Source organism: Trematomus bernacchii, unplaced genomic scaffold, assembly GCF_902827165.1.
Source record: "Trematomus bernacchii unplaced genomic scaffold, fTreBer1.1, whole genome shotgun sequence".
Taxonomy (NCBI): Eukaryota; Metazoa; Chordata; class Actinopteri; order Perciformes; family Nototheniidae; genus Trematomus; species Trematomus bernacchii.
In genome coordinates this window covers 4,214,506-4,240,525 of record NW_022987739.1, presented here as the reverse complement: position 1 = coordinate 4,240,525, position 26,020 = coordinate 4,214,506, and the positions used below count along the sequence as shown (strand labels likewise).

General features: G+C 40.4%; 2 protein-coding genes across 2 annotated transcripts; one reads left to right on the top strand and one right to left on the bottom strand.

Moving 5' to 3' along the window:
* Nucleotides 1-266: 266 nt before the first annotated feature.
* pias4a (protein inhibitor of activated STAT, 4a) lies at nucleotides 267-15,921 on the bottom strand. The gene is made up of 11 exons (XM_034147164.1): nucleotides 15,828-15,921; nucleotides 13,775-14,159; nucleotides 13,560-13,644; nucleotides 13,415-13,456; nucleotides 13,097-13,187; nucleotides 12,026-12,154; nucleotides 6,206-6,311; nucleotides 5,966-6,039; nucleotides 5,635-5,795; nucleotides 4,525-4,676; nucleotides 267-3,665 (listed from the first exon to the last, which is right to left on the bottom strand). The coding sequence occupies exons 1-11, from the start codon at nucleotides 15,852-15,854 to the stop codon at nucleotides 3,400-3,402; spliced, it is 1,518 nt and encodes a 505-aa protein (XP_034003055.1). The 5' UTR covers nucleotides 15,855-15,921; the 3' UTR covers nucleotides 267-3,399.
* Nucleotides 15,922-23,257: 7,336 nt separating this feature from the next.
* Nucleotides 23,258-24,771, top strand: foxq2 (forkhead box Q2). Its single transcript, XM_034147882.1, has 2 exons — nucleotides 23,258-23,722; nucleotides 24,397-24,771. The coding sequence occupies exons 1-2, from the start codon at nucleotides 23,258-23,260 to the stop codon at nucleotides 24,769-24,771; spliced, it is 840 nt and encodes a 279-aa protein (XP_034003773.1).
* The last annotated feature ends 1,249 nt before the right edge of the window (nucleotides 24,772-26,020 follow it).

Sequence of the window (26,020 nt, the reverse complement as noted above, 5' to 3'; positions counted from 1 at the left end):
GCTGCTGATTTTGATGTTACCCATCTTTCATTCCCCTCCTTCCTTCGTAGTCTCTAACTACTTCAATGTAATTAAAACCAAAAGTTTAAGGCTTATGTACATTTCAGAATAATGTAGTACTACAATGATTGTTACATCACCTGACATTGATCCCAACATGTTGAGACCTGCAGAGATCAGTGCTGAAAAAAAGATGTGATGTATTTTGCCTATGTGGATACCAGCTTAATAAATACAGACCTTCTGAAACAAAACAAGGGCAGACATGTTTTTAAGAATTGATTTTAATTAATTCCACACGTCAATAACAGCTGTTAGAATACGATCATTTGAAATTTTACAGTTTCACCCTCAACAGGCATCAAATGTGTCCCCATATCTGAGCATTTGGTACAGGACATTAACAATCTGGACCTCGACCTCCACCTACCAGTCCTCTGTGGCATCAGCTTCAGGTGCTGCTGCCCTCAAAAACAGCTTCTTATTGTCTGTTTGCCATTATGAACAACTGGAGGCGATTCAAGGCTTAATAAAATATTATTTAAATGTTATTGTCTTTTAATATGAACATGTAAAAAAACACAACAAACAAAACATTTACATCATGGATTGTAAGCCTCTGCCCATGCTACCTTATGCAGTATTATAAGAAGAAGAGATGCCACTAGAAAAAGACCAGACCCCCAGCTCTCTCCAGCTCCCAAACATCTGCAGACACTTCCGGCTCAGGTCCACAGAATCAACCTGCCGTCTTTAACCATAAGGCAAGAAAATAAAAGTTTAGGAGATGAGTTCAAATAATGACCTTCTTTGCTTAACAAATTAACGATGTCATATTTTTACATGTATAGCAGTTACTTACAAATACGGTTTGCCTTGTTAAAGACAGATATTATAGTTCTTTACATCATTTCTCTTCAAAGCGCCTTATATGAAAGATCCTTCTCAGGGATAGACTGATGTATTAGAGGCAAAGAGCCATCGATCAAATTTGTGTGGATAATCAAAAATAATTTCAACAGTATATTGATTCTATAAAGTGTGTCAAAAGGAGGAGAGATCAGATTTGACTCGACCTGTTCGTTCATCATCAACCTTATCGGAGAATGCGCTAGCGACAGTGAGGCCCCGGATTAATAAGTAAATGTCATTTTTCTGTGTTTATGAGGAAGGCAAAAGAAAACCAGATTCTGTGCAGCTGATCAAACTGACAGCGTGATGATAAAAGAGGAAAACATACAATGCAGAGCTCATTGGAGTCACTACTCGACCACTTCCACATTTGATTCCCACGCATGAGATGTTTGAGGAGAACTGATCACAATGTTCAGGGATCCTTGATTTTTACTCACTACATGACGGCTTTGAAATAAATAAGCCTTAAAGTTGGGATGAAGCATCAGATGAAAGTGCAAACAGCTCTAGCAACACCTTTTCTCATCTTCAAGCAAACATTGATGACCTTCCTTCACAGACAACCTAAACTCGGCATGGATATCCTTCTGAGAAACAGCCATCACATACTGACGAAACTAGTGCAGGTGCAGAGGAATATTAGTTGAACGCCTACAGCATGTAGCAATTAAAAGCCAATTCTACTCCAGCAAATAGATGTGACCTTATCTACATTGAACGGAGGCCGAGGGGATTGTTGGTTGAAGCGGCTCCACTTGTTCCAGACAAGACCATTTGTAATCCAATCAATGACTTTAAGCGAGGTGGGGTTGCACTTATTGACACTTCATTAAGTTTCGTTGTGTCAGACATGCTGAACCCACCGTAGTAAAGTACTCCGAGTGGTGCTTTGACCCAGGTCGGATGCATTCAGAGGGAAAGAAAAAGGAGTGTTCATCACCAGCCATTAGCCTGGACCAATTATAACACTCACACCACAGCAGAATAGAAGTCCTGCTTTCTGCCACCAATAACTCCCGTCTGTACGCCAAATATCCTGTAGCTTTACACACAACTGTTAAGTAAATGCGAGGCATTTAAATAAATATGATACTACTGTCAGAGGGCATCAAAAGCATCAGAGAGCATTTCCAATTGATTTTATTCTGCATCCCGGTCTATTTCTGGAAAAACATCCAAGGAAATCCTCCATGAAATAAAACACTATCAGACAGGGTTTTCTGCTGGCCAGCTCAGATAGCCGTAAAACAATGGGCTCAAATCATCATCACTCAACAAAACAAAAAAAAGGCACCAAAATCTCACAACCATTACCTGTCAGTGTATTCTTAAAATAGATCTGCTTTGGCACAACTGCCGCACAGTAATTAAGATGAGTTACGTAAATTTGCAATGCTGATATATCACTCCTGTAACAGCATAATAACTGCAGTTGTGTTTTACAGAGTGGCACAATCCCAGCCACAACTATTGGCCTCACTGACACCTTCAGTTAGCCTGGCTATCCACAGACTATTTCATTAACAAAGTTGTTGTTATTGCAGAGGGAACAAAGCTGAATGGAAAGATGGAATAAAAAAAAGAAAAAGAAAGAACAATGTAGGAAAACAAAATCTCCAGTGTAAAATTGGCTTCATCGATCGATTCTTCTGTCCTCCACTTCTTTCTTAGCTACTCTCTGATCAGTCTGCTAAGTTTTTTTTATGACTGAGGTAGGTTCTCTTTAGCTAAAGGACAAAATAAAAAAGGAAAGTATTACACACTTGTGTTCTGCCCTTACATAATTAAAAAAGGATATATTCCTGAAAAGAAAAACCTTTCAAGCTATGAAATAATTCTCTGGAAAGAAATAAACACAATTAGAGAGGTTTCAATTTGCATCACACTCCTGATATCTCTGTCTTGTCCTCACGCACATTTTCATGCTCTTTTCTATTTGTTGTTTTTGACCTTTTAACCAAAAACAGCTGAAGAGCTTCCGTTTTCAACTTGCCTGTTTATCACAAATGTGACAAAAATCAGAGACGTACACATCGAACGCCAATGGCTAAAAGAGCCTGTGATTCCAAGTCAATACAAAGAGAGATGAGTTTGGTAGAGAGGAAATAGTCTGGAGAGAGAGAGAGAGAGAGAGGAGGAAGAGGGGGGGGGGGGGGGGGAAGGGAGTGCGGCGGGATGCACGATCCATTCAGTCTCTAAGTAGAGGCAGGACGGTACAGATATTCACTGCAAGGTGACGGTTGGCCAAAAAGAGTTACTTCCAGTGGTGAACAGTACAAAGAGGAATCCTAATCACTCTAGATTGAAGATTCGTTAACAGTGCATGTTGGACTGTGTGTTTTCTGACTGGGTAGAAACCAGAGCTGCTAAAAGGCTCCGACGTTTGGGGGTACGGGGGGTTCGAGTGTTCCTGTCCTTCAAGCCCCCTGCCTCTCTGTCTGTCTGTGTGTGTGTGTCAGTCTATGAGGGGAGAGAGCTGTGGGGTCAGTAGGCAGTGACCAAGTCCTTGTCGTAGTTGTACCGGCCCCTCTTCGGGGCGGGACTGTCGGCACTGTCCTCAGTGTCCTCACTGTCTCCCCCTGCCCCGCCCCCTTCCTCCTCTGAGGAGGAGTCAAGAGTCAGATCTACCACCGCGCCTCCCCCCGGCGCCCCAGGTCCTCCGGAGCCCCCCGCCACAGAACCGCTTCCAGATTTGCCCGTCAGGCTGGTGCTGCTGTGGGCCGGTGAATGACCGTTTGCTTCAGGAATGCCTGCAGACATGAAAGACATTTTAAAACGGATACATTTACACAAATTAACGGTCAATCATCTTAAAGGTGGGGTAGGTAAGTTTGAGAAACCGGCTCGAGATACACTTTTTGTTATATTCCATGAAATGCTCTTAACATCCCGATAGCAATGAATATCTTAAGTGCTTTGACAAAAAATCTATAAAAAAAATGTCATCTGTGGAAGCCGTAATACTGTAAAAAGCACGACCAATCATTTTAGCCGGCCCGGCTAAAATAACTGGATGGCCTACCTGCCTGTCAGCCTTCCATCGGGGCACAAACTTATCTCGTGCCCTCATTGGTCATGTACGCGTTCGTGTGTGTTGGAGGAGGGGCTCTGTAAGGAAGTGGCAGATTTTCTCCGGTTGTGTATTTTCAAATTCTAGCGATCTCGAGCCGGTTTCTCAAACTTACCTACCCTACCTTTAACGCTAAAAAAAAATATTTAAAAAAAAAGGGGCCACATAATGCACATTTTCAGTTCATATTTTGTGTCTCTACTGTGACACGTTGACTTGCTTTAATGTTCAAAAAGGTCTTTATTTTTCTCATACTGCCTGTGCTGCAGCACCTCTTTTCACCCTCTGTCTGAAACCAGAGCCCAGAGTGCTCCGATTGGAAAACCGCTTAGAGATGTCCCGCCCCTTAGCCTGTCATGTACAATGTGTTGGAGCGCTAGCCAATAGAAGCATGAGTGTTACATAGTGTTGTCACTGAGAAACTCCCTCTGGAGGAAACTTTGGGATTTTAGGACTTGAGATAATAACACACTACAGAAGAGGGAAAACCTCAAAACGCATACTTGGGCCTCTGTAAATTGAAAGGGTTTGTCACTCACATATATCGACAACAGGATAATCTGGTGTGTTGCTGCGTTCTCTTTCTCGGTCCCTCTTCTCCTCGTCACTAATGGGTAGCCAGGAGCCGTCGGTTAAGTACTCGATCTCCTCGATGTCCTCACTCGTCTCCTTCAGAATCTCAGCTAGCAGCCTGAAATACACACTGCTGGTTAGAGGCACCTCACAAAACATACACTGAGAAGAGGTCTGCATGGGTTGTATTTCTTATTTTAAATCACAATTAAATTACATGAAGAAAAACAAATTAAGCCATTTATTAACAACTGAAACTGTATGTTGTAATTGTCTCTGCCCCAAAACACCTCTTAAAACGACTCGATAAACATTTAGTGCTTAAACTGCTATCTAGAGATGAGTTAAGCAGGGACTTTCACACAAGGAATGAAAATATACCTCGAGCCAAAACGTAACACAATGCGTTCAGTCTTTGTGAGAGCAGGGGAGTGCCTGTGAGAGTTGCTCACAATAAGCAGGACACTACATGCCCAAAGGGCTGTGAATGAAAGTATTTTTGTCCTCAATTCTTTTTTTATACAATAAACTGCAGCTGTATTTGTGTTTATTGCTGCAGTGATACAAATATATATAAAAAAAAGAATTCTGTTCAAAGGCTGTCCATAACACTGCAGACCAGTAATTGCTAAACATTTTGCACCTATACCGTAAAAAAAGAACGTCCATTTGTTGAAAGTACAAATGCCTATTTGTGTTGAGAATCACTTTGAGCAATGAGTACTGCAATAACAAAAAAACAGTTTTGTCATATTGAGTCCCACAATTACATGTTTCTCCCATCTATAGCCTTGTTACATTAAGTAAAATCAATAAGCCAATTTAAATATTTGACCTGAAGGCAGGTCTAATAACAAATCACAGCAGATAACCACCCTCTGTCATGCCAATGAAAACATAGTTTGGTTTCAACTTGTACCAATGCACCAACATCTGAGCAGCTTGAATATTTTCCTCACACTGGCTTCATCACACAGATAGCTAGAGTTACACATAAATTGTAAATTCCAGAATTTATTGAGGGGGAGATGGTGCTGCGGGGGCGGGACGAGTCAGAGCATGCTTCGTCTCCTTACCCATCAATAGTGAGCAGTTCAAAGGGAGCGGGCTTGTCACAGACTGGGCAAGTCCATGTTGGCTTCTTCTCATTCATCTGCAGGAAGAAGACTGCGTCGAAACACTGAAGGTGGGCACAAGTTAAAACTCGAGATGGCACACCGAGACGCATCTTCACCAACTGCAAGAGGGAGGAGGGAGGAGGGAGGCATGTTAAAGAGATCAAGATTCATTGTAGGAAAAACATTTTTGAAACTGGTCTTTGATACTGCGGAACTGTAACAGAAAACATGCAAGGCAGAGAAACATATTCACATCCTCACGTGTCAGGAATTATAAAAGTGTACTCACTGGACAGATGAGAGAAACCCGGAGGCCTGTGGTTGCAATTTCACTTTCTGGATCATAGCGTAGTTTGTCTTGGACTATACATAAATGATAGACAAAATATCCAGAAGTGTCAGGGTAGTTTTACAGTGAGAGTAAGGTCAATTAAACTCACAATACAGTTTGAGTCTCCCTAGTGTAGTTTTCTTTTCTTTCAAAGTCACTTTTGCATAACATTCTGCAGAGTATGGAGGTAAGACTTACTGCGTTCACGACAGCGTTCTGCACTCTCAACGGAGCAGAGCTTGAGTTGGCTGAAGAGGTCTGCTGCAGTGAAGACCCTCACTAGATACACTGCCACAGAGTACCGCTGGAAACACACATTCACAGGCTGTGAGCACTTATTTCAAAATGAACCTCAAAGCCAGGCAAAAAAAGGAAACATTAACACAAAAAAATGATTATTATTGTAAAAATAAATCTACTTGGATTTGCTATTCTGTTAGAATAAGAATTAAAAGGCAAGTCTTTACTCTGAAACCCTCCTGATTATATAACTGTATTAAATGGAAGATGTAGTCTTTTATTAGATGGGCACATTTTAGTAGCACAGCAAATTATTTCTTATAATGAATGTTCACCATATATGGGATCCTGTTATAATTCCCTAAATACTTTGAATAGAGTAAACAACTAAATAACTTTAGTGCAAATATGCCTCGATGCTATTTGATGGACTGAAATCCCCACCCCCCCACCTTGTTGGCCAACTATGAGGTTATGGACTCGCTTTGATTAAGTATGCCCAGGAATCCTGAAGTCAAATGTAATACCTTTTAAGACCCTTTCCATACATTTTAAGACCTCATCGCCACTAGGGATGGGTATCGTTAAGGTTTTAACGGTACTACTACTTTTATCAATACCGCTTATCGATCCGGTCTTTTAACGGTACTTTTATCGGTTCTTTTGGAGAAGAAAACAAGGTATAGCCAACTAAACAAATTGTGAACAAAACTTACATTGCTTTTTATTTAAAATTAAATACATAATATTTCACATCAAAAGAAACAACAGTGTTTTAACACATCGTATTAAATAATCTGATGACAGAATTGTAAACAGAATAGCTGAAACTTTAACAAAATAAATAACTCAGTCACCTCTAATCATTAACCCATGTTTGTATAATTGAGTTAACTCCGTGTGTTGCTGCTAGCATACATAACACCTGACGTGGAAACGTTACTCGTGGATGGCGGGATGCCATAAATAAACTACACAGAACCACACTACACACCTACGCAATGATTACATTCAGGCAAACTGTAGAATACAACCTCTTTGGACAATTTATATACTTATTGAAAACAAGCTACAAAATGTAATACCGTTTAATACTTTTTAATAGCCTTAATTTTCGCTAAATTGATTTATCAACTTTTAATACTTTTTAAGACCCCGCGGACACCCTGATGCCGAGCAATCAATTCTGTATGCCCATGTTCAACTTCAAACAACCTAAAAAAGGGTTGTTTTGCCTGTAAATCAGTAACAGTCTTCAAGTGAAACACACTTGTAGTGCTGCTGTTGGTTTTAACAAGTATTTTGATCATGTTGTGGACTAAAGGAGGATGTTGAAATGTGTTCAAACCTTCATGACAGAACAGATCAATAATAACACGCCTCTCTCCCTGCATGGAAATTCCACAAAAACCCTCAAGAGCCCTGTATAAAATATCTTACAAAACAGCTAAATGAGAGTTTTGATGAAGGCTATATCTTCTTAACTCACAGCTGGTCACCTGTCAGGCAAATGTAGGGCAGGCTTACTGTATGTTATAATGAATAGGGCATTACCAAAACCCATGTATAAAGAAAAACACTATTACTGCAAAAATAAACCTGCTTATTTTTGTGTTTAATTTCAATTTTCCCATTACTCATCCCTAGTTGGTTTACACAAGAGCTCTTAAGAGTGTATTCATCACATAGCTGTTTATCTGGAACCAGAGGCCTGTACTACGAAGCTGGATTTTCGCCTAGCGAGCTAACTTCAGGGAAAACTCTGGGTTTCCAGTCCTACGACGCTGGTTCACTTTTTAGCGGGCTAGATCTCCATGGTAACTTATGCTGAACGGCTAGCCTGGTCCGGAGCAGGTTAGGTTCCAGGATAAGAAATCAACTCAGTGAAAGCACCGCCTGCTGACCAATCAGAGCTCAGTGTGTGGAGTTTAAAGCGATCAAGTCATATTACAGGAGAAAGGAAATACAGTTTAAACTGCCGTTGCAGGAAAGACGGCCGGCAGAAATCACCGACTGTGTGAACGTGAAAATGAATAGAATATCCCCTCCCATCTTCAGAGCAATCTGACTATTATAACATTAGCGTTAAGAAAGCTTACTTAAATATCTGCCACAACACAAGTAACCGGATCAAAGTAACATTACGTCCACGGCACTGTGAGTGCAGACGTCAATGTGAGTGCAGACGTCAATGTGTCCCATTATCATTCATATCACATCATATCACATCTGTATCATATATTTCCTTATCCGAGTCAGCTTCTTGAGCCGTATCTGGCCGTGCAACCCTCACAGTGTCACATACTGTATGCAGAAGTATTATTTTAAGCAACACATTAAGTTGACGAAACACTCGAGTCAAATGTAATCAAAGTCAGATCCACTCGTGTCTTACACGGGGCAGTGATATCATAAACCAACAAAGCCCTTAATGGGCAGGCGCCATCTTACCTTAAAAGAACACAATGGACTCATTATACCCTACTAGGGCATTGCTTTCCAAGAATGCAGGGTTGTTCCTAGAGTTTTTAAAAGTACAATGGGAGCCAGAGCCTTATCTTATCAAGCTCCACTTTCGTGGAATCAGCTTCCAGTTTGTGTTCGGGCAGCAGACACCCTATCCATTTTTAAGAGTGCGCTTAAGACCCTCCTTTTTGATAAAGCTTATAGTTAGGGCTGATTAAATTCTGCCCCTAGTTTTGCTGCTATAGGCTTAGACTGTCGGGGGACACCTTACTTCTTCCTTCCGTCTGTCTGAACCTGTGTACTCTCATGTTCCGAATAACCCAGCTTCCCCCAAATTTCTACGCCGGGATCCTGAGTCCTGATCTGAGTCCTGGATTTCGAGTCGTGGCTGAACCTGTCACTGTGGTCCTGCCTGACTTTCATCATACTACTTCCCTGATGGCTCCCACAGGATTGTTGGCATCCTCGTGGATTCATCTTCTTATTATAGACACATGCATTTCCAAACATTTGGTCTACCTATGTTGTAAATGTATTATCTTTTTTGATTTACACACGGCATCTATTGCACGTCTGTGCGTCCTGGGAGAGGGATCCCCCCTTGTTGCTCTCCGAGGTTTCTCCCATTTTCCCCTTTAAACTGTGGGGTTTTTCCTTTATTGGAAGTTTTTCCTTGTACGATGTGAGGGTCTAAGGACAGAGGGTGTCGTATTGTCATACTGATATTCTGTACAAACTGTGAAGTCCACTGAGACAAATGTAACGTGATATTGGGCTATATAAATAAACATTGATTGATTGCAGGGATGCAAACTCATCAGGTATGAAAAAGGTGACAAGGATCCGAGCCCCCAGACCCCACGGAATATCGGCTTTAAAATTAGGAATAACAGAGGATTTTAGCAGTCAGAACAACTAAAGCCGCAGTGTTAATAACAGAAACGCCAAAGAGTCACATCTAATAGAAATATATAAAAGCATTTATTTTAATTGTGTAGCAGTCAGTTTATAATTTTGGCAGCACTGTTGAGCATTTTGAAAATGTATTTTCATGCCTCTGTGCAAGGCTTAGTCTTTCTATCTTTATAGCCACTGGTGTAAAGTAACTAAGTTCATAAACTCAAGTACTATACTTGGGTACAATTTTGAGATACTTGTACTTTACTATTATTAGTATTTCAATGTTTTGCTACTTTGTTCTTCTACTCCTCAACAATTCAGAGGTAAAAGGTGTACTTTTACTTCACTACATGTATTTAATACCTTTACTTTATATTTCACATCATTAATCCAGATCTGTAATGAACTCTTAAATCAGACTTTAAATTCACAAGCTACCCTGCAGTATACAAAGTCATTCAAACTAGCTGCTAGTGATGTTACGTTAGTGAACGATCCGATTCTTTTGAACGATCCGATTCTTTTGAACGGCTCTTTGGTACGAACGAAGGGAACCGAGTAAATCCACTCGCCTTTACGGGAACTTGCTTTCCTGAATGCACATTTGCCGTAGATGATGGCATAACGCATGCTGCTTGAGTAGTAGTTTGGCTGGCTGAGAGATGTAGCAAGTAGGGCTGTCAGTCGATTAAAATATTTAATCGCGATTAATCGCATGATTGTCCATAGTTAATCGCGATTAATCGCAAATTAATCGCACATTTTTTATCTGTTCTAAATGTACCTTAGAGGGATATCTTCCAAGTTTTTAATACTCTTATCAACATATGAGTAGACAAATATGCTTTATATGTTTGTTTATTATCATTTGAACAATGACAAATATTCTCATGAATATTAAACACAACAACCTGAACATTACAAATATTCGCCTCAATTCAACCTGGAACCTCTCTCATACAATAATACAATACAGTGTGTGTGTGTGTGTGTGTGTGTGTGTGTGTGTGTGTGTGTGTGGAGACACTGATGGATCGTTGAGCTATGTGCAGCTCAAGGCATATATGCTCGAATGGGAGCTGCCTGGACGCTGCAATAATGTTGCGCGTACTATCCGTGCTGAGTGTGCTGACTTTTCGTACAATGTCACACTGTCTGGCTACCTGCATAAAGTCAAGTGCTCGGCGCAGTTGTCGGCGAAATGTCATTGAAACAGCTCCTTATATCCGTTAGCGCAGCTAGCTAGCACCAGATGCTAACAACAACACGTAAGGTGTGCCTCGCTCGCGCGAGTCGCGCCACACATACACACTCCCTCCCGGTCCTCCCGATGGCCAGTCCGGGCCTGCCAGTGAGCGTGGAAGTGTGGTCTGCCACAAGCGGGCGGCAGGAGCGGGGCTGTCAGCATCAGCTTGTCGATGGTATTTTACACTCGATGCGCTCTGAAACTACGGCGGCCGAGGACAAAAAATACACATGCGTTAATCGCGTTAAAATAATTAGTGGCGTTAATTTTTTTTTGCGTTAACGCGTTATTAACGCGTTAACTTGACAGCCCTAGTAGCAAGTTATACATTTTTCTGTGAAAAAAGTAAATTGCTGGCAATACAGTCAATCATTATCATGGTGATTATTATTATTTCGCAGATTAACTTATTAACCCCGCCCCCTTAAAAAAAAACTGCTCTTTTCCTACACTCTGGTACTTCTACTTTTACTTAAGTACAAGACCGGAGTACTTCTACTTTTACTCAAGTAAAAGTACCCGAGTACTTTTACTTTTACTAAAGTACCAGATCTGAGTACTACTACTTTTAATCTAGTACAAGATCTATACTTATGCCACCTCTGTTAATAGCCTATGAAAAAACTATTAGAATACGAAGGCTAAAGCTAACGTTAGCAGATAGTGACAACAATAGCTATAGATAGCTCAACAATTCCTTAAATAATATTGCGACAGAAAAACGTTTCAGTTCACATCACGCTCTGCCGCTCCGACAGGGAGCTCTGCTCTGAACACCTGAACGGCCCGTTCTAACAGCTGTTCACCAGCGGTCCAGTCTGTGCCACAGTGACTCCGGACCGCACAGTTACTTACTATTAACGAACGCACCCGTAGGTAATGTAGCTGCTGAAGTTATACCCTCATCGCGGAGCAGCAGAGTTCAGTCGACAGACAGGAAGACTCGAGCACACAGCTAGCGCTTCATTATAATACATAAAAAAATAACACCATGCGCGTCATGATGGCACATAACAGCTCGCAGCCGCAGATTATTTTATTCTTTAGGTTTATTCTTGAATAATACCATGCACGCCTAAGTTTGACACATGATTAAATAAGAAAAAACGTTTTGTCACAGCTTGAAATGATAAACCAAAACACAAGATTCAGCAGTAAACTCTGACCTTGCCAAAGTTTCCCCAGGTGACGGTGACTCTGTTGGTGATGCTGGAGAGATGCAACCAGGGAGTGATGTTTACAGGACGACAAGGACGACGGGGCTCAACGCCGGGCTTATTAGAGGGGTAGTAGCCCTGAAAACACACAGACACACACAAATACCAAATCATTATTCAAAGTATTCAAATATTATTGTAATCACGTTATTTTGGGGTACTTTTTGCACATAAATGTTACAGAACACTCATTCTACAGTGTTGTTGTATTCTTCCCTGTATGTGATTCTCTAAATGATTAATGTTTATCTAATGCATACCAGCCAAGAAGGCTCTCTAATTAATTCTAAGTATGGTTTATATCCAATATTAAGCATCACATTTTTCTGCAATATTCCATCTTGTTCGGCACATTTCTTCAATCACCTTGCTATTGCTTTCTTAATGGCAAGAATATAACCATTTTGTTTTTGCTGTTTTGCAAACTTTAGGGGGTTCATTACAAAAACATATTGTATAAAACACAATTCATATCATATCTGTCTATTGACATATCTTTGTTGTTGCCAAAATGTAATAAACAAATCTGTCACTGTTACTACATTTGACTTGAGTTATTATGTTGCAACCAACAGTTAAAATGCAAAAGCATAAACATTTTGTTGTTTTTTTCAAAACATTTGACTTTTGAAAGTTGTCCTTCCAGTTTGAGTTCCTGTCGACACACCTTGTGAACACAAGAATGCCTCAGCAAACACTTGTTTCGGAGGTTTTAGCTTTTCCATATTCCAACTCTAACACCAAGACTGCCAGAAGGAGAGTTTCCTACTTAATGCTGGCTATCCAACAATATCTGTACCTGGATATTACTTTTCCTTGCCTCCATAAGGGTTGATTAATTCATCCCTACAATACGTCATGAGACCAGCTTGGCCGTGACCAGAACCCAAACTAGTGACTCACCAACTATATTTAAAATGAATGACAGAGAAACTATTTAACAGGAGCCGAAGAACAGCAAAGCTCGAGTCAGATTTGTACGCTGAATGTGTGGCATGTCTCAGGAATCAATCAACTCACCGGCACGTGACAGTAGGACTGGTTGACTTTGACAGCAATGTTGGGAGGATACTGGTCCTCTTGGACACCGATGGAGTCTGTGTAACAGATTCTGTAACAAAAGGAATACAAAAAAGAGAAAGGTTAGCATCACTCAAGTATTAGAGTAGAGTTCAAATACATTATTCAGATACTCCAGGTCAAAAGAAGATTTATTTTAGAAGACATTTCCAATGCTGTTTGCCAAAGTATCGTATAACAATTTCCGATTTTTTCCTTGAGCATCCTTGGGAGAAACTTATATTATATATATTCAAAAGGGAATAAGTGGGGACTTACCTAAGAACCACTTGGATTGATCTGATTCCTGGACGAAGCTCCCTAAGAAAGTATAAAGGTGACACATTAAATTGAGCATTAGTTATAGAGTTTATAAATAGAGCTGATGGTAACAATAAAGATCCGGGGAGAAAGGTTTTCTTACGTTGCATTTCTGATCTGGTCCGCTTGGTTTGGTGTCAACTCAAATATGCATTGACTGTCCTGCAGTTTCTCATTGTTCTGGGCAACTGTAAATATTATTATAGCAAATGAATCACAAAAACTGCAAGACATGCAGACATAACATTCGTACTATATATAAAATACAAAAAATGTATTTCAATACAAGAATAAAGAAAGATCAAACTGTTTACTAACTTAGCTCTGTTGGTTGCAACAGTGTCTCCAAAGTTTGGTAGAAGGGCAGAGGCACCAGCTTGACCTCTGCTGCAGGTGTGGTGGTTATCTGTTTGGAAATGCTGTTGAGGTAGTCTGCGCCCTGAGAGGTGGCAGTGGGGGAGGAGCTTAGAGACGAGTATGCAACTGGGACGCCCTCTGGACGCCTCGCCGCAAGCCAGCCAGATGTTCTGGGGAAGCGCGACTCGTAGAGCTGCCTAACATTCTTCAGGAGCTCAGGGCTGTATTCGGTCTGCACGAGCCTCAGCGCTCGCCCTACCAGGTCCTGTTTCAGCCCACTTTTGCTGCGGCCCATCGAGGCCAGCAGCGTCTGCAGGTCGGAGACCCGGAAACTTTTGACCATGTTCTAGAAGGAAGACAAGACAATCAAAACATGAGAAACACCATACAGGGACAATGAAGTCTGTAAATTGGTGATGTTTGAGGGACAACACCATAAACGTACAAGTCCAGACCCATTTTAAAAGTTAGGTCACAATACAAGGTGCATTGATACTTAGTATATACAATTGATATTTCAAAACCATTCACTAGATAGAACAGTGACAACATATTTGGGTTCTTCTACTTCTGACTTTTTCACAAATGTTTTTCCGAGTGTAGTGTTTGACTATCTATTATTGTCAAAATGAAAATACTGAAATTCTTTGTGGAAAATCCTGTCTAATCACATCTCCTATTTTTTTACCATGACCGGCTCTACACATTATTTACAATTAACATGAGTCTCAAACATTAAGATACCCGCTAAAATTAGCTTGCCCTTAGTCACTTTAATCCAACAGAGGTTTGAACCTGCCTTCTTGTTCTGACCACTTGTATCACAATATATTTTCATTTCAACATTATTTAAAAATATTTAAGCAGTTAAAATGTATGACTGCACATCTGCATTTCACCGTATTAAATGTAAAGCACAGAGGCAAAAACTACACTGACAACAACGCAGAGCAATAGTATAAGCCTGAAAAGTAAAAGGCATGACCACCTCAGATTGTGTTAAATTTGAGGATATACATCGATACATCTAAAATAATTACACAAAATGCACTTATAATTCAATATGATCCATAAATGATGGACACGATGTTAGTCAATAAAATCAGATTTACTGTTAAGTCGACTGTTTATGTTAAGTTCAAAAACATCACAAGCCCATGTTTACTCCTCGATGAAAGAAAGCATATATAAAGCAATCAAAACACATCAGACACATAGTTTAGTCGGCACAATTGGTCCACGTTTCGATTAGCAACACTAACAAGTAGTGTTTACAAAATAAGTGGCGTCGGTTATCTTAAAACTGGACTAGACATAACGAAACCGCCTGCATGCGGAAGGATGTTTTTTTGTATTGTGGTTAAAAAAAAAACCTGAGCAATGTAACATGCTTTAGCTTTCTCCGACATTGTTTTGCTGTGCATCAGTGGCAGAAGTGCTTTGTGTCTTGATTACATTTGTACAAAAACGCGGCTGTCCATGAGGCATCTTATGGACGTGTTGTATGCAGCCATAAGGGTTGCCATTTCTATAGCCTCACTTGAACAATATAGCCTGTGCTAATCGCCAGCTAGCTTCTCTATAGACTGGGCTGTCGGTATTCAATCATGGCAACTGGACATTTTGACAGGTGCACATCTTCCTAAACTAACCGGTTAAATACATACAGACATCAAGCCTAATAACGTCAAATATCAACGAGCAGGGGAGAATACTGGCAGCAATACCCCTCCAGTGTTTTTATGGTCAGATCATTCATTTCTTCCCTTCAGAGCCAGCGTGATGCTAGCCAAACCAACGCACTTGCCTGGTTAACATAACCTAGCAGGCTAGCTACATTAGCAACATAAGCTAGTTCATTTTGCCGTGAATGTAATACGCCACATTTTCTAAGAGTAAATGCTCTTAATTACATTGACACAAAGCCCCAAGTTTCCCCCAGCCGGGATGAGTTTTAAAACAATACTCCTGTGCCTCATTCCCATTAAAACAAAGCTAAACCAGCTCTACTTGCCATCGCTTCCACCAGTTCGGCCGCCATCTTCGTGCAGCAGTACCGCGAGAGTCAGAGACGACGGCTAGTCTCTCACCAATGAAACACAGAGCCTTCTTTGATTGACGGCTACCCTCAGCCAATCACAGTGCTGTTTTAACCGGAGCCCGAAGAGCTACATACAAAGTGGGCGGGACAACCATGTTTTAAAGTTACAGTGCAACTTTTAAAAAACACTAAGAGACAGGTCTCATTTCCACAATAGGCCTCAGTGTCAATTAATGATATCACGTGTCAAAGCTTTTTGATACCCTTAACATTTGTGTTTAATAGTATTGAGATATTGGGATTGTGTGTGTTGAAAATGTGTTAAATTCAACATGCATGTAAAGCACGGTGTGTCAAGTGGATGAGGTCACATGGTGTGTTCAAATCCAGTCCGAGCAAAGTACTCCGTTTCGGGTCCTTCGTCCAGCCGAGACATGCGGAGGTAATTCTTTGTTTAAGGTATGTTCATAATTGAATTAAAATGAGTAATTAACGATATATGATTACAGGTAAAAGTATAGACCAGCCATACCCTGTCTAAACCCCATTTACCATTCTCTGTCATGCTTTTTGCAAAATGAGAAAAATTGTATCTTAAGGACACATTTATACTCCCCCTGGTAATCCAGTCCTGCTTTTCCAGAAACTCATATGTGGCAAAGAAAAGCCTCATGGAAACACACAGATCAATTGAACGAATTGCAGTATCGTCAGGCGCGTTCAAGGGGCGTGGCTAGCAACATTTGACATCACAAACATGGACAAGCGTACTGACAGCGCAGAGTCATACTTCATTAATGAAAATGAAACTATAATATTAGACAAATATGAAGAAGTTAAACTTTAAACATCCATGACTTAAACACTTTATCCAGGATAAAAGCAACATAAGTTGCACATGCAAGGTGAATACAGAACAGCTGGTTAAAAAATAAATAAACTACCGAGTGTTTGAATGTGTAGGCCTACATTAACAGGTTTATGATATCACTGCCTCATCTTATAAGACACAAGTGATCTGACTTTAATTACATTTGAGTTGAGTGATGATGATGATGTGATATGAATGATAAGTGCGACACGTTGGCGTCTTCCCTGCATACGGCAGTTCTTCTGTATTTTCCTTTATCCTGTAATATGACTTGATAGATTTAAACTCCGCACACTGAGCTCTGATTGGTCAGCAGGCGGTACTTTCACTGAGTTGATCTCTTATCTATAGACGCCGGAGGCGGGCAGCGTCAGGTAAAAAAAGTTATTTAGCCTTCCCAAACCTGAGCCTCACGCGCCGCCTATGAGTATCTTGTAATAACATAGTGTGTTTTGTTTGGAGTTAACTTTGGATGTGAAACGTCAATAAAACAATGTTCTGTATTAAAAAAGGAACAGCTGGTGTTGCCACTGCACTGCATACAGGGCCGGCCCTAGACATTTTGGTGCCCTAGGCGAGATTATGATTTGGTGCCCCCCCCCCCCCCTCCAAGCAATACACAATAGAATATATAAAGAAGAAATGAAAAATCTCTACAAAAGACCAATACACTACAACAACTGAAACGTATTGACATGTTGGTTATATACATAAAGAAGGTTTCAAATGTATTAATTATTGTATGAACATGTTTTAATTGGGGGGTGGACGTCACATCCTCTAGGGGGGTCCGGGGGTATGCCCCCCCCCCGGAAAGATTTGTTTTAACATTTTAAAGTAAAATGCTTCAATCTGGTGCACTTTGAGCAGAATGACTAGAGACTAGATATAGGGGGTACAACTCTAAAACACCCATATGAAAAAGATCGGTTTACATTTTAATAATCAAATAAGTATGTGAACATAACCAATAACCTACCATAGCCAATAACAAATAAATGTAACGCATTTTATTTTTGTTGTTCATTCATATCTTATTTTACCTAGTTAACATTTATTTATTTATGCATTTTTTTTAATATCTCCAGTTTTAAACGATATTTTTGGTTACTGTCCTATAGTATACATTGGAATGATTTCAAACCTGTTGTTATTTATACTAATAATTATAAAGGTGTGCCTTGGAAATATTTGTTTACATAAATTGTGACCAAACCGTTTGAGACCCACTGAGATAACTTAGACTAAAGTGAACTATCTAAATACTCAGTCACTGAGCTGTAGTTATCAGCCTCAATCCAACAACAATCCGCGGTACCGATGCGCGCCCTTTCTCTCTCTCTCTCTTGCTCGCTCGGAGGCTCTCTCTCACTTTGGCTGTGAGCTGCGGCGCCTGATAAGTCAACACCCTAACAGCGCCCATCGTACAGGGCAAATGCAAAATGTTGCCGGTCCGGGGTGCAAAGGGTGTTTACTTTATTCAATTATGAATGTAAATGTATTACATCAAGGGCAGAAAATTAGGCAGAATAAAAAAATAATAATAATAATTGATTTAAAAAATAAAATAAAATTCTCCCAGCGCAGCGCCCCTCCAGATCTGGCGCCCTCCAGATCTAGCGCCCTAGGCGACCGCCTAGTTCGCCAGTGCCAAGGACCAGCCCTGACTGCATAATGTAAAAGGCTACCCATGATTAGGATTTATACATAAAAAATATAGGATATATAAAATATAGGATTCAGTTAGCCTTTTTTTATATCTAAACTTTGTTTAAAAATGCAGACCTTAATTACTAAATATTTCTCTACATTAAGAGCTATTTTTTCTCAATTGTAATATTGATTAATTTTCACACAAAATGAAAATAACACAAGCCTATATTGCCTATTAATATAGCTTATTAGTAATCAAAGGCTTGCCAATAAAAAGGTATCTACTGTGTATGCATGACATGTTGCATCGTTTAAACAGAAGAGGGCAATATGGTCCATGATTTGACCTCACTGTCCTTTAATTAATTCCCTCACTAATATGCAGAACAAAGCACATATATCCAAATAATACACTGTTACTGTAATCTGACGGCTGAGTTGAAAATGTGTAGGCTAATATTTATTTTAGAGAGGGGGGGTTTAATCTATATGACTACACCGCTGTTAACAAGTCTATCAGCATAACTCATGCACACAAACTGTTGTGTTCAAAATTCCAGGAAAGACAGACAACTTCTAAGGCCCCGGCTCCACGAGGACAAATACGGCAAAACGCATCGGAGTAACGCAAATGCAACCGCAAAAAACCTTCCGTCCCCACGCAATATACACCGGATTGTGTCAAGCTCCACGAGACGGCTCCGTTTACATCCAAACGCTGGAAAAGCTGCAGTACATATGCCGAACCTGTACGTGGCGCTGTAACTTCCTCCACAAAAGCAGCAACTTCCTCCACAAAAGCAGCGAAGAAGAATGGTTGTCATGGCTGCACTTCTGTGTATTCTCCGCGGTGGGGGCCGACAGAACCGGGCAGAGTTTTTCGCCGGTCAGCGTGTGTTAAAGTTTAAATCTTCCGGACAAAATTATAAAAGTGCCGGTCAAAGGTCTTCATTGTTATTTATTGAGCTTTAAAACAAATGAATAACGACGATATAATGATATATAATCATCAAATACACGGAGCCTGTCTCTTTTTCCTCTCTTCTGACAGCGTCAGTGTCTGTCTCATGCAGCAGCTGATCCTGTAATGAGTGACCCGACAGTAAAAATGAACATATTTATAACTAGTTTAGGTAGTTTGAGAGGTAATTAAAATAGCTAAGGGTGATGATCTGACTTGAAGTGTGTGTTTTGCTCCCGCTGCATCACAGCGGCAGGAGCTGCGTGTCTCCGTCCTGTCAGATTAGACTTCACTCGCGTTTATGTCCATATCGAGATAAAGATAAATAATCTGAATTCAAGGAGGAGCTCCTGTAGATGTTGCACAAAGAACTGTAGCATGGTCAGTAGCGACTGGAGCACGATAGCAACCCTGCGGGGGAGAGGCGGGGAGAGGCGGGGCTATGAAAACGAATGACCGTATAGGCGACTCCACGGCCCCGTTGGACCCCCCAGAGCGCTCCGTTCCCAGATCTATCCACCTTTGGACCCGTTGTCGTTTGCGGGGTCTGTTTCTACGTTTCCCTTACGGCGTCGTCGAGCTTAGAGGGCTATACGCATGAGAAATATGCGGATTCAACCCGTTTTCGTCCTCGTGGAGCCGGGGCCTTAGTTTAACTATTTATTATAAGAGAGCAAAATATATATATTCACTTGGCCAAGGACTCCGTCACGTCACAGAAATCACAGGCAGCAAAGCTGTAATCTGTAACCACTATTTCCGGAAAGAGCCCCTAACCTCGTGCGACAATAATTTTTTATTACACAGGGCGTTGCCCGTACATTTATGATTGGTTGAGACTAGATGGAGAGTAACCTTGGTTTAGACTTTGGCAGACTCAGACGGAGTCTCTTGGCAACACGACCTTCCAATCAGCATTCGGTCGGCCGGCGAAGTCCCTCCCTACTCTATCCGCTATCCTTTAAGTTTTCGCTAAAGCTGCTTTGCAAACAGATAGTGGAATCCTCTATGCGAAGCTCCCATACAACTCAAGGCTGGAGCAATGTCCTGTTTATGAATAACTCTTTGTATTCTTCCAGTGTCTGCACCTGACCTTGCTACTCTGTATTGCAGGCTAAAACCTTCTTATGTGACTTTTCCCTTCGTTTCCTATCCAATCCATCAAACCTTGGGATTGGTGATTTTGTCTATTTATTCCAAAGTCACATCAACATAAAATGAGCACAATAAGCTTATAATGTAATAATAAGAATCAGTCTTTCTAATGTTATATAAAAATAGACTCCACAAAACCTAGACCTTTATGTTCATTTTAAGTATATAAAACATGGATATAATTGAAATTGATAATTTGTCACTTTAAGGCACATTTTAGGTACATTAAGATTTAAGTGGTTGAATAATACTAGCTTTAAGGGGGGATTGCTGCTTTAGTAAACCTCATAATTGGTAAAAAAAACATGTAATGACTCGTATGAATTGTAAAATGCTTATAATATTAACTGTGTTTATAGGTAAAATTCTAAATGTATGTCAACATTCAAAAGTATTGATCCCAGGATTTATGACCTGTATATATCATGACATGAACAACATAAACAAGTCTTCTTTATTTCAGATAAACAAAACAAAAAATGAAATACATTTACTGTTGATATTAAAATATCATCACAATCAGAGCCCAAATTATAACATTTTAGAAGTTTATTTCAACATAAAAATATATTGGGTAATAGAGTTCTATGGATTCAGATAATTAAAAAAAATGTATACATGCACAATAAACTACTAAACGTCATCACTCCGAACATTAGCCGCCTTTAGCTTTGCGGTGGTGATGGGCAGCCATGCGACCATGATGTAGTTGGTTTAGCATTAAGTTCGCTTTTTATTTCTTACGATTGCATTTACACTTCATAATCACAAACTGGTGTTAATATTTGGAGATTAACCCGCTGAACAAAATGTATAACATCATCTGTTGGCCACAAAGCTTATCTTCTGCAATATACCAACATCCGGTAAATCACAGTGTTTTTTGTCTAGGGAGCCTTTGAATTGATAAATTCTTGGTCGGCCTACAAATATTCATCACTGCACCCATAGAGGCAGCAGTATAATCCCTGCAGCATAAATGCTAACGGGTGTTAGTTGACAAAAAAGATGTTTTTAACATGAACTAAGTCAATTTGGCAATCACGTAACTTATTAGCTTGACTTCTAATAAGGAATCAAGGTATTGGCTTGCAGTGTAGATGTTACAATAAACCTTTTTTGTCAAAAGTAAAATCGCCAGTTTATATCACTTTGACATATTAGTAATATGACAGCTGGCTAATGTTTGCTATTGCTAATATTACTATATGTGTGTTGACAAGGAATATTTTGGAAATTGCCCAGACTGTTGTACTGCTGCTACCCTGAACTTTTACTTAGATTAAAATGTTATATAGTATGCCTCAAAAAGGATATCTCCCTCACAGACTAATACTAACATTTTTATTTTTTCAAACAAAAGATACTAATGAATTGTCTGTCTCAGAAACACAGTCTTTCGAGATCTGGCTACAGAGCTTCAATGTACGTGAAACTGTCATAGGTTTAAACTAATGTCAACTAAAAGACGCTAACTCCCAAACTAACTACCTTTATAACTCTAAATAGGTTTGTTACATTTGTTAATATCCCATGTTAGCTAAACAAATATGTAAATACATCAGGCCTTACCCACTTAGTAGAAAGAAAGTCCCAATCCAAATGTCCACACTCACAGATTTAGGTCTGTAACCCTGTCAAATCGTCAAGTGCTCTCTATTTTAAACCCTTTGTTCAAATTGACCTTAAGTCAGCATAACTGCATTTCTCCATTTCTGACTTTTTCTGAGGTTAATAACCCAAAATATAGTTTGGGGAGGTTATATACAATATTACAAAGGGGAGGCTACGGGGGCATAACAAACTTTTACTGAAACATTAAGAATTTAAGATGCAAACAGCACATACAATCAGATGAATGCAAACATGGGCTATATTACAATTTTTGTTTATTCATTAAGTGATTATAAAATTGTTTCACAACGATGCTGTTTTAACCAAAACAAGTAAATCAATTATTTGACAAAACGTCTCATCTTGTGTTACCTTGGAACATGTTTAAATCAGGCAGGAGAAAACGTGGAAATAAAACCCCCACAATTAAATATTTTAGTGTAATAAGTATTTGTGGATTTGTATTACCTTTATTTGCATGCATTACAATTATTGTAAAAGAAACTCAACTAACTTGGCACTTTAATTATTGCTCTATGGTAATTGGAGTTTCCCCCCATTAGACAAAACAGCTTTAGCAGGATAACATAGGTGTCTGAAAGGCTTTTTAATGTACGGCACCCATCCTCTGCACACCATGTCTTACTAAATCTTAAAGTGTTTAATCTCCCGTAATTACTCAGATTTGGTTAGGTTAATAAAAATAATCCGCCTCATTTGAGACCCCCCACATGGACCTCCTGTGTGCCTTCTTTACCCCTTTCTGTGAGGGATACATTCACAGTCATATAAATAGGGGCATTTCACAACCGTGAAGCACAACTCTTCGAATCAAGAGCGAAAAGGCTGTTGCAACTAATTGACTGACGTCATTTCCACAAGTTGAGATTGTGTCGCCCGTAAGCGCATCAAGGTTAACAACAGTTGAGAGGCTCATCTTTATCTGTGATCCTGTCAACAGTAGGACTTCCACGAAAGAAGTGAATGGAATCAAGGCGGTTAGTTTATAAACGGTACAGCATTTCGAAAATAGCCATGCTGTGAAACTTTTGGAAAGAGAGACTTTTCATTTATCACTTGATACTTGTCCAGCTTGGAGCCAACACAACGTCTGTAATGAGTCTAAGATACCTGAATTCAGAGAGGACAATGGAGGACAGAAGCAGCCGCGCCGGCGGCAGAGAGAGGTTAGGGCTGAGCTTCACGATCGATTACCTTCTGTTCAATAAAGGAGTCAAAGGTTCCAAAGAAGAAGCGACAGGAAGTCGTACAGCAGAGCAGACAGCGAACAACATGCTAAATCATCAGATTCCTAAACCCGGAGAGGTGGGGATTCGCTCTGAGAAACAGGAGAAGCGACTACAAAGGTCAGAGACTGAAGAAAGGAAAGTCAAAGAAGAAGAGGAAGGGGAGGAAGAGCAACAAGAGAAAAGGGAGGGGGAAGTGACGACCACCACCTCTACTGATATCAGTCCAGAAAAGTCTGAGGACAAACCCAACCAGTCGTACATCGCACTTATATCCAAGGCAATCCTGGCGTCAGACCAGAAGAAACTGCTGCTCTGTGACATCTACCAGTGGATCATGGACCACTACCCTTACTTCAAGACTAAGGTATGTTCACGTCAATTCTCCTGTGATAATCTATTTACTCTGCAGGCATAGATGGCACTGAAATAACAAGATAGTTGATGTTAAAGCTACAATACAGGGATCGTTGTTTGTGGGCACATTTTAAAAGAATTTAGCTTTGTCACCTGGTCACAGCTAGGACTATTTGTTAGTCGACCACAAGACAGATAACGAGAACCGGTGTTAAGCGTGTTTCATTCAGTCGCTGAAGAACAACATGGCAGCCATTTTCCAAAGTAAAGCAACCTATTTGGCACACGTAATCTGTCTGAGTGGTTAGGCAATTAGGTGCTCTCGGGGACACTCGATGATCTTCTTGTTGGCAAATTCACAAATAAAGTAATCCTGTTGCTAGGTTGCAAACCGCTTCTGCGTTTACCAGGTGCAACAACAGATTGCATGTAGGCTATTGGATTAAAGTTGTTTAGTGGTTTGACGTGCTAAAAAGGTAACTGAAGGTGTGATGTGACTTGATGCGATCATATACGGCCTTGACATGCCATGGCACATCCATCCAGCTACAGGAACTGTGGCCTCCTGAGTAGGATTAGTGTGCTTAACAAACACCTATGTTAATTTAAATTGGGGACACCTATTGTTTTAACTCTTCTGGTTTTGTTATTGGCTTAAGTATATTTATTTTCTCACTCCAACAGGATAAAAACTGGAGGAACAGTGTGCGTCACAACTTGTCGCTGAACGATTGCTTCATCAAAGCCGGACGCAGTGACAACGGTAAAGGCCACTTCTGGGCGATTCACCCCACAAACTACCAGAACTTTTCTAAGGGGGACTACCACTGCAGAAGGGCACGGCGGAGGGTGCGCAGGGTGGCGGGACAGCTTTCCTTCTCCTCCCTGAGCTTGCCCTACCACCCCGCCTTCACCCGGCCCCACAGGACGACCTGTTGGTGCTGCCCTCAAACCCAGACCCTCCCTCTGTCCTGCTTGGCCCCCAGACTCTACTGGCCGTGGTCCAGTCTGCAGCCACAGGTGGGCTTCAACCCGGGCCTGCATGCCTCTGTACCCTGATGTGAATAGAGTACTGAAATATAGTTCTATTTGATAACATTTTTGTCATTAGGTGATGTTAAAATGGTGATGTGGACAATGTTGCATTTTATTAAACAATAAGTGACTCTTTAGGAAGTTCAATGATAAAAATGTATGACTCTTATGCAGCTGCTGCACCTTTTTTCATTTGTATTCCAAGTGTTTTTAGACACAGAATGTTTTGGTATAATCTCATTAAATCATATTGAATTTACACCTGTGTGTGTGTGTGTGTGTGTGTGTACTTGCAGTGCAGATACCACTAAAAGTGATCCCAATGCTAAAATACCACCCGGTGTTAGATGCTAATTACTCAAAGCTGTCGGGATGCAAAATCTTTTGCCTTAAGAGACTAAAATCGGGCTTTCCAAAGCCGACTCCCAAGGATATGAGGCCAGATAATCTGAGCAATCCGAAATAGTTTGAAGAAATAGGAAGCTTATCACACAGTGTAATCCATAACTGCGGCTGCAGAGAGAGAAGCACCACGGGAGGTCAGGGGATGAAGGAAGCAGAGGAAAGGGACGGTGGCAGGGAGAGGAGGGGGCGCTGATTTATTGGACAGAGGTGGGAGGGCTTTTTTAGGGTCTCTAAACTAGTCGGGGCAGAAACATGAAGCAACTGAAACAATGAAAGACATTCTGCAGTTACAATTATAATTTAAAGGGTCTGTTAAGCAGGAACAGTGCAGTTATACAGTGACTCCAAAATACTGCCATATTAAGAATGAAGTCAATTTCCACCTGTCCGACTCACACATCAATAGTGAAATTCCTCTCTGACTTGCAAAGGTTGGCATTTACATCCACAGTGCTCCAGCCTAAGAGGATTAGGTCATACATTGACTTTTCTGAAGTTTGTTTGTCTCGGCTCATGTGGGCTTCTTATTTGCAAATTATTGAATATTTGAATAAGGCGATATTTGACATGAAATTAGATTCTAAACCCACAAACAATATGTCAGAAGGATACAGCTTAAGAGAGGGGGAGAGAGAGAGGGAGGGAGGGAGTTATTCATGTTTTTTTTTCAGGCGATGCTCATTAGAACAATGACAGATCCATCTAATTAAATTTTGTCTACCAAATCTTCAATGTCAGCAGCTAATTGGAGACCTAATTTGCTTAATTCCCATGAATTGCACTGTGCATCAAATCCTCTTCAATTCACCAGCTTTAAGGCTTTAATTTGGTTGCATATGTTTGGTGCACACACACACACACACACACA